Source organism: Mastomys coucha, unplaced genomic scaffold (genome assembly GCF_008632895.1).
Source record: "Mastomys coucha isolate ucsf_1 unplaced genomic scaffold, UCSF_Mcou_1 pScaffold15, whole genome shotgun sequence".
Classification (NCBI taxonomy): Eukaryota; Metazoa; Chordata; class Mammalia; order Rodentia; family Muridae; genus Mastomys; species Mastomys coucha.
The window spans coordinates 59,327,382-59,334,500 of NW_022196897.1; the positions used below are offsets into that span (position 1 = coordinate 59,327,382).

The 7,119-nt window shown below is 45.1% G+C and overlaps 1 protein-coding gene across 1 annotated transcript in view; it reads left to right on the forward strand.

Annotated features, from left to right (window-relative positions):
• Positions 1-1,398: 1,398 nt before the first annotated feature.
• The window catches only part of Cdca7 (cell division cycle associated 7), a 10,671-nt gene continuing 4,950 nt past the window's right edge, over positions 1,399-7,119 (forward strand). Inside the window, exons 1-4 of the mRNA XM_031373204.1 lie at positions 1,399-1,546; positions 4,197-4,319; positions 4,880-4,984; positions 6,961-7,119. Of these exons, the coding sequence (XP_031229064.1) occupies positions 1,526-1,546; positions 4,197-4,319; positions 4,880-4,984; positions 6,961-7,119 (408 nt within the window). The 5' untranslated portion in view covers positions 1,399-1,525. The remainder of the gene's footprint in view (positions 1,547-4,196; positions 4,320-4,879; positions 4,985-6,960) is intronic.

The window sequence follows — 7,119 nt, forward strand, 5'->3', positions numbered from 1 at the left end:
CAAGCACACAAGTGAAAACTTTTAAGGAAACAGCACACACACTTCCTGGGCTCGCATTGGCTTTCATTGAAAAAGAAATGCAGGAACACAGAGAGACAAGCATGCTCCAAGAAGACAAAAAATGCTCAGTGCAGAACTTTACACAGGCAAAGTGGCCCGGATGTTCCCTTCGTTCTGTGACCTCACATGTTCAGTTTTACTTGCACAAACCATATTCACAAGATCATTGTACTAAGGATTATTTTAGGTCACCATCCACTTATTTATTCACCCAACAAGTGTGGATTGAACTCCTGGCTGCTACCAGGAATTTTGCCAAACAAATCAATAGCTGCTTCTCTTGATGCCTACTTTGGGGACTGGAGTTCTTTGTCTCTGGCACAGAGGAAGGGTGACCCCTGGGCAGTTCCTTCCAATCCATTGTCTTTGTGGGTTATTTATGTCTTTATGGTCAATGTCCAGAGGTGTGTGTGTGTGTGTGTCTTGCAAATGCTCTCGTCACAAAAAAGGGTTGTAGCAACATCAATACCAAGAGAAAAGTTTTGAAATGACGGGGGAATGCTTGCACTTCAAGAAATGTTTTAAATCTATTAATTATAATTAAAGTTTTTTTTTTTTTAAAGCATCCCAGGTTTTTTGGTCGTTGTTGCTTTTCTTCTGTAAGTGTTTTCACTCTTTAAAAACGGGGGAGCCTTGTTTCCTCCCTGTGCAGGTCTTAATGAGAAGGGCTATAAAAAACTCTTCTTTCTAACTCTGGTAGCTCCCAATTTTACCGGGAGAAAAATGGACAATCCACAGTGTAATCGTCGGCAGCCTTTATCTCCGAAAAATAAAGCTCTAAAGAGGTTTTACCCTTCAGATAAGTTTTTACTCATCTGAAGGGCTATTTTTAAACCCATGACACTTCTGAACCAGGAAGCAACAAGACTTAACTCGTTTATTGACTTCTTCAGGTTGTGGTGAGGTAGCTAGATAAGAGGTGCTACGCTCTCAGCTATTTGTGGGTGGTATCGCTCCTGTGTTCTTTAACATCTATCCATTTTTAAGAGATTAAACTGGAGCGAAAGCGAGAACTCTTTCTCACTTTCTGCAAGTAGTCTCTGCCAGTCAGTCCTACCAGCCCCCGTTTTGTATGCAAATCAGACGGCGGGTCCCAGAACCACGGCAGCCACTTTCGCGCCACTTCCCAGGACCGCGCAGCTTCATAAAAAGCCAGAGACACCAAGTTCCCACAACGTCACTGTTTCATAAAACATTCAGCAGTTTCCGAGGACACTCAAGTTTACTACCACCATGAAAACCGCTTCTATTTTTTTCCAGAGCTCGGACGCTTCGGTTACCGCTAGAGAGGTCATCTTAGCTGGCAGGACCTGCGTCCCGGCGCGGGAAAGCCGGTGGCCCCGCCCCTCCGGCGGCTGAGTGCGCGCCCCGCCTCTGTCCCGGAGCTCGGGTTGCTCGGGCTCCGAGTGCTGGTGTGCTCCGACGAACTGTCCCCGTTCTGAGTGCCTGGGTACCCGCCGCCAGCATGGAGGCTCGCCGCGCGCGGGTGAGGCCCGGCCGGGTGCACTGGGGCGGGGTTGGTGGGTGCTACACACGGGCCGGTCGGGGCCACTTCCCTCCGACTCCGCGGGTTAGCTCCACTCACTTGTCCTACGCGCTCCTGATCATCTCCAGGCTGGGGGAGATCACAGATCGATTTTCTTATAATCTTTGCACCCAGGATAACTGAGGGGCAGGTTGATGCGCCCGCTGGCGCGCACGGAGTTGCCAGCGCTCCGGGAACCTGCGGTACGGGCTCTCGTGCTCCACGTGCGCGCCGGAGGCCTGGGACTGACCGCTGGCCGTCGTGTCCAGCGGTCGTGTCCCAGCCTTTCCACCTCCTGGGACCTCGCCCTGCACGACCCGCTTGCGGCGGGTGCGTCGTTACCTACGCGTGCACCGGTGGCCCAGGGATCCTCTTTTGCTCTGCGGCCCCTTCTAACCACTCTAGATCTGCGGGTTTAGCTGAGAAGGCCTTGTGAGCATTTCTTGAGAACTTGGGTTGTGCACGTGGGTGGGGGGAGGTATTGTTTTAGTGCCAGGCTGTGGTCAGGCGCAATTTTAGGGTCCTGCGATGCAAGCTGTGGGCCACGACCGTTTGGTGAGCTTCCCTGCGTCCTCCCAACCCCCTACCGTCCCACCCTTTTCTACCCGACTTGCAGCTGCAAGCTGGAACGTTACTCTTTTGCTCCAACGGAAGCCAGAACTTATGTCCTGCCCTGGAGAGGGTTGAAAAGTGGGGGGATGGGTGGAAAGGAAGACAGTGTCGTGCTTCAAATAAATATCGGGTTCGGGACCCTTGTGGCGGGGTCTGGGTGGGTAAGCGGGATCGTGGTTTCATAGCGGATCTCCGCGCGTGAGGCATTGGGCTTGGAGTTTGGCTTGCCTTAGTACATACATATTTGGGCACCTGACTGGAGGAATCCACTTCACCTCTCCTAGCTTCAGTTTTCTTATTTTCTTATGTCGCTGCAAAGAATTAAGCAAACATCACTACCAAATCTGCCGCCAAGGATCACTCGCCATAAATAGAATTATGAGTTACGTCTGCCAAGAAAGTTCTCCCCAGGCACGACCTTTTGCTCTCCTTTTTTTGGGTGTGTCTTTTCCATCGAAGATATATTTGCCTGGTGAATGACTGTTGGCCTGTCTTGGCTTGTTAAAGATTAGCCTCTTTTCCTGATGGCTTTTGATAGAATGCCTCCCTTGAGGCTGATTTGGAGTTAAATTGATTTGCAAAGTGTAGAGAATTAAAGTCATTTAAGGAGCTGTGTGCTCTTTTGCATTGTATTTCACCACGGTACCTTGGACTTCCTCAACTAGAGAAGACTTCCTCAACTGGACAGACTTTTGAGATCCCTTTTAACTCCTAACAACACTCCACCCAGGCCTGGAACATTTATTGTAAATGCAACCTATATATTTGGTAGCTCTCTCGAATACCACACATTCCTACCATTAGGAACTCAGAAACATCTCCAAATGGTTGATTGGTGTCTACTTAGGAACATGATGTGGAGGCTAGACCACCATCATCTTTGAAATAATTTTATTGTATCTGAGAGACTGAAATGTAAAGTGTTAAGTGCGGAAGGAAGTCTTTCCCTACATGTAGGCATTCTCTGTCCCCTAATACCCTTGGACACTCTGGGGCTGGCACAACTTGCCCTTTTAGGTTTTCAGTGCAAAGACATACTGCTGCTGTCCCTGGACTCCATTTAAGAATATAAGAACTGATAACAACCCTTCAGAAATCTCATTATGTCCAGAGAAATGGCAAATTAGGCTGTCCGGTTACTTTTTCTAGTGGACAGATACAGGGCTCTAAGTGAAAACGAATGGAGCTTTTTCATATCTCTGAGTAACTTGACCTTTATTTGCTTACCTCTGACTTCTAAACCCCAGATTGTAAGTCTCCAGGGGCAATGAGAAAGCTGTCTGGAGACCATGGTCAGAGAGTTCCTATGGAACCAGGTCTTTAACCTGGCCTAGGAGTACTAGTTGACCTCTAACTTGGCTTCTTGTACTATGTATTTTCCGGGCTGATAACACTTGATTTATAAAGACTGTGCAAAACCTCTGTACCCCTCCTTGGAGCAGTGCCTGTTTGGATGACTGCCATCTTAAAACACAGGACCTGCCCAATTTTTGTAGTTTGGGAAATTAGCATCACAGTGCAGAGCCCAAGGCTTACATAAAAAGACCTCATTAGCTTGATTTTTGGCTGAGGGAGAAAAATTGCTCTGCCATTTTGTACTTTTGAAATCTCTTTTTAGAAGTACAGTTCAATGAGAAAAAATGAGGTTGGATTGTAGGAGCTGGCATTAAGCTCTGTGGAGTTCTATAATGGTAAATGCTTAGGAGTTTAAGGTGGGAAGAGAAGCAACTGCAGATATTTGGATAAATTGATAAGTACCATTAAAATATTCTCCAGAAGAGATCCTTCCTTAGAATTTGACCTGAGTTTATTATTTTTTAAAATTTTTATTTATTTTTTGGTGGCAGTTGCCAATCATTTTTCTCTGTAAGGTCTGAAAAAGGATGTGTCCTTCTATCCACTCTGCTGTGTAAACCTATCTGACTGAGAACCGATATCTTCAGTAGTCTTGTACGGCTGGAATCACCCTGCTCAATAGTATTACCATGTCTCTCCACAGCAAAAGGCTCTCAAAGTAAAGAACTTAAAGAATGTCAGATATATGAAGTTGATGTCCATGGAGACGTCGTCATCCTCCGATGACAGTTGTGACAGCTTTGCTTCTGATAATTTTGCAAACACAGTAAGTGCTGCCTGATAATAAACAGGATTGAGTCGGCAATGCTCCAAATGCCCCAAAACACTTTGTGCACGATTAAGAAACTGCTTGCTTTTTGCCTGCATTTTGATAAGCCATTAGGAAACTGCAGCATGCACCTGTCATTTTGCTTTGCTCTTTGCTGTGGTTCTAGGTAGCGATTGTCACAGGCAGGTTAGCTGCTTATTGTATCCTTTTAAAATGTGGACTAACCTAACCCAGCTGATGACTTGCTATAATAACTCAAATCATTTGTAAACCTCCGAACTATTTTTCTTTGTAACAAAAGCCATTCTCTTGTAGTGAGTGCACTTGTAAATGTGATTTGCTCTCTGCACAGTTTATGGAAAATTGGTTCTTGAAAAAAAGAAAAAAATCCACAAGCACATTTATTTATTTATTTATTTTACAGAAACCTAAATTCAGGTCAGATAATCAGTGAAGAACTGGCTAATGTTTTTTATGAGGACTCTGATAATGAATCTTTCTGCAGCTTTTCAAAGAGTGAGGTACGAGATGTATTAAGCCATTGTGGATTTTTACAGAAACCAAGGCCAGAGGCCACTAAGGAATTGGCCAGCATTTTCCATGCCGACTCTGATGATGAATCATTTTGCGGTTTTTCAGAGAGTGAGATACAAGATGGAATGGTGAGTGTGAGAATTTCACCAGTATCAAGCAGGAAGGTACATCGAGAGACAGGAGTCATTGGCTTTTTGAACTGACAACTCCATCCATCCCGGAGATTTTGTCGACCTGATTATAAATAATTTTCTTCATGTCTTATAAAGCCATTTTTACTGATGTCCTACTTGCAGATCTTAAGGATTTTTTTAGGTTTTGGAAAGTTGTTAAGTTGGCTAGCCTCCAGATAACCATTAGCTGCAGAGCTGACCTAGTCACAGGAAACACATATGTCCTAAAGATTAGCTACCGTTGACGCTTACACATGCAGGTGCCCAACCCAAGCTGGGTCCCATGGTTCTAGTTGTAGCTGCATCTTAAGAACCTCTTAGGACCGTGTAGCTCATAACAGGTAGGGCCCTTCTTGCTTCTGTGTCTGCTTATTCTCTGGTCTGCTTTTCCTTGTATGCGTCCTTCGCCTCAGCTCTGTTACCTGCTGTGCCTGTGCCTTATTCTCTGTGCATAGCATGCTTAGATTTCCTCCTAAAGAAGTGGTGCAGTTACAAATCACCCACATGTTATTTCCGTTGCTATCCCTGACAACATTCCTACAGGCCACCACTGGAATGGCACTGCCGTAACAGCACTTGGCCCTAGAACTATCTTATTATCACCATCTATACCTTCACATGTTTTCTCTAATAAGAGACTTTGGTCCAAATTGGTGTTGATTGGCATTCGTTGGCTGGGGCCAGTCTACAGGTCTGGATGGGACCCATTGTTTGTTCTAGGCAGTCTCTTAGCTCTTTGGAGGTATTACTTGTGCTGAATAAAATGCCAGTTGATTAAAAGAGCTAAGAGTCCATAGAAGATTTGACTTCTGATCGCCATCTGTGAATACTAAAAGTACATGAAGTACTAATAGCTATCCATAGGATCCTTACATATTGGTGCTAGGGATCAAACCCATCTATGTTTAGATGTACTAAACATAGACTCTAACATTGAACTAAGTCCTCAGTCCTCCAATTTTTTGGAAGTGTCAGGGAGATGGCTCAGCTTGCCCTGCAAGTACAAGAACTTAAATCCAGTCTCCAGAAACCTCCGTAAATGCCTAGTGGAAGTGACAGCCTGTCTGTAATTCCAACTTCTCAGAAGGCAGAGCTAGAATCCCTAGAGCAAGCTGACTAGCAAGATGAGATACATCAGTGTGCTCGGGGTTTGATTGAGAGACCCTGTCTCAATTAGTAATGTTAAGTAGATGGCTAGGATACATAGAGACTGTTTAGTTTTTGAGCAAGTGAACAGGTTTAGCTATGCTAGTTGTTATGAAGTAATGTCTCACTAGGTCTTGACTTCCAAAATGTTAATTTAAGTGGTACCTAGACTAGTCAGGCTCAAAGGTGGTATTTGCCAGGGGCTGGGGCAGGGGAGACTGGCAATTTTTATGTGTATTTTAATCACAGTTAAGACTGGATTAGAGCCAGGCGGTGGTGGTGCACGCCTTTAATCCCAGCACTTGGGAGGCAGAGGCAGGCGGATTTCTGAGTTCAAGCCCAGCCTGGTCTACAGAGTGAGTTCCAGGATAGCCAGGGCTACACAGAGAAACCCTGACTCGAAAAACCAAAAAAAAAAAACTGAATTAGAAATTGATAGTTTAGGCTTTAAAACCATGTTTATGGATAAATTTAGTTATTCCTGGAGGATTTTTTTGAAAATAGGGATTATTTTTAAGGAAATGAGAAGTGGGCAGGAATTTATGTTTTAAAAAGTTATTTATACGTGTAGGTCTCAGGACGGTAAGGATGTCTCAGACATTGTCCCACCAGTAATAGGGTATTATTCATTTGCAAGACTTGATTTTGTTACCCACCATCCTTGCTGACTAGTTAAGACTGATTTTGCTCATGTCCTTTATTCCAAAAGGATTTTGTGTAGGGCCCTGGTGCCGCTTGTCTGCTACTCCGTGGGTTTTAATAACTCCTTTTCTCTGGTTAACTAGAGACTGCAGTTCAACAGGGAAGGCTGCAGGACCAGAAGTCAGTGCCGGCACTCCGGGCCTCTCAGGGTAGCAATGAATTTCCCAGCACGAAATACCCGGAGGGCAGCCAACAAAAAAGCAGCGCCCCCAAAGCCCTCTGAGAGCTCTGCAAATGATTCC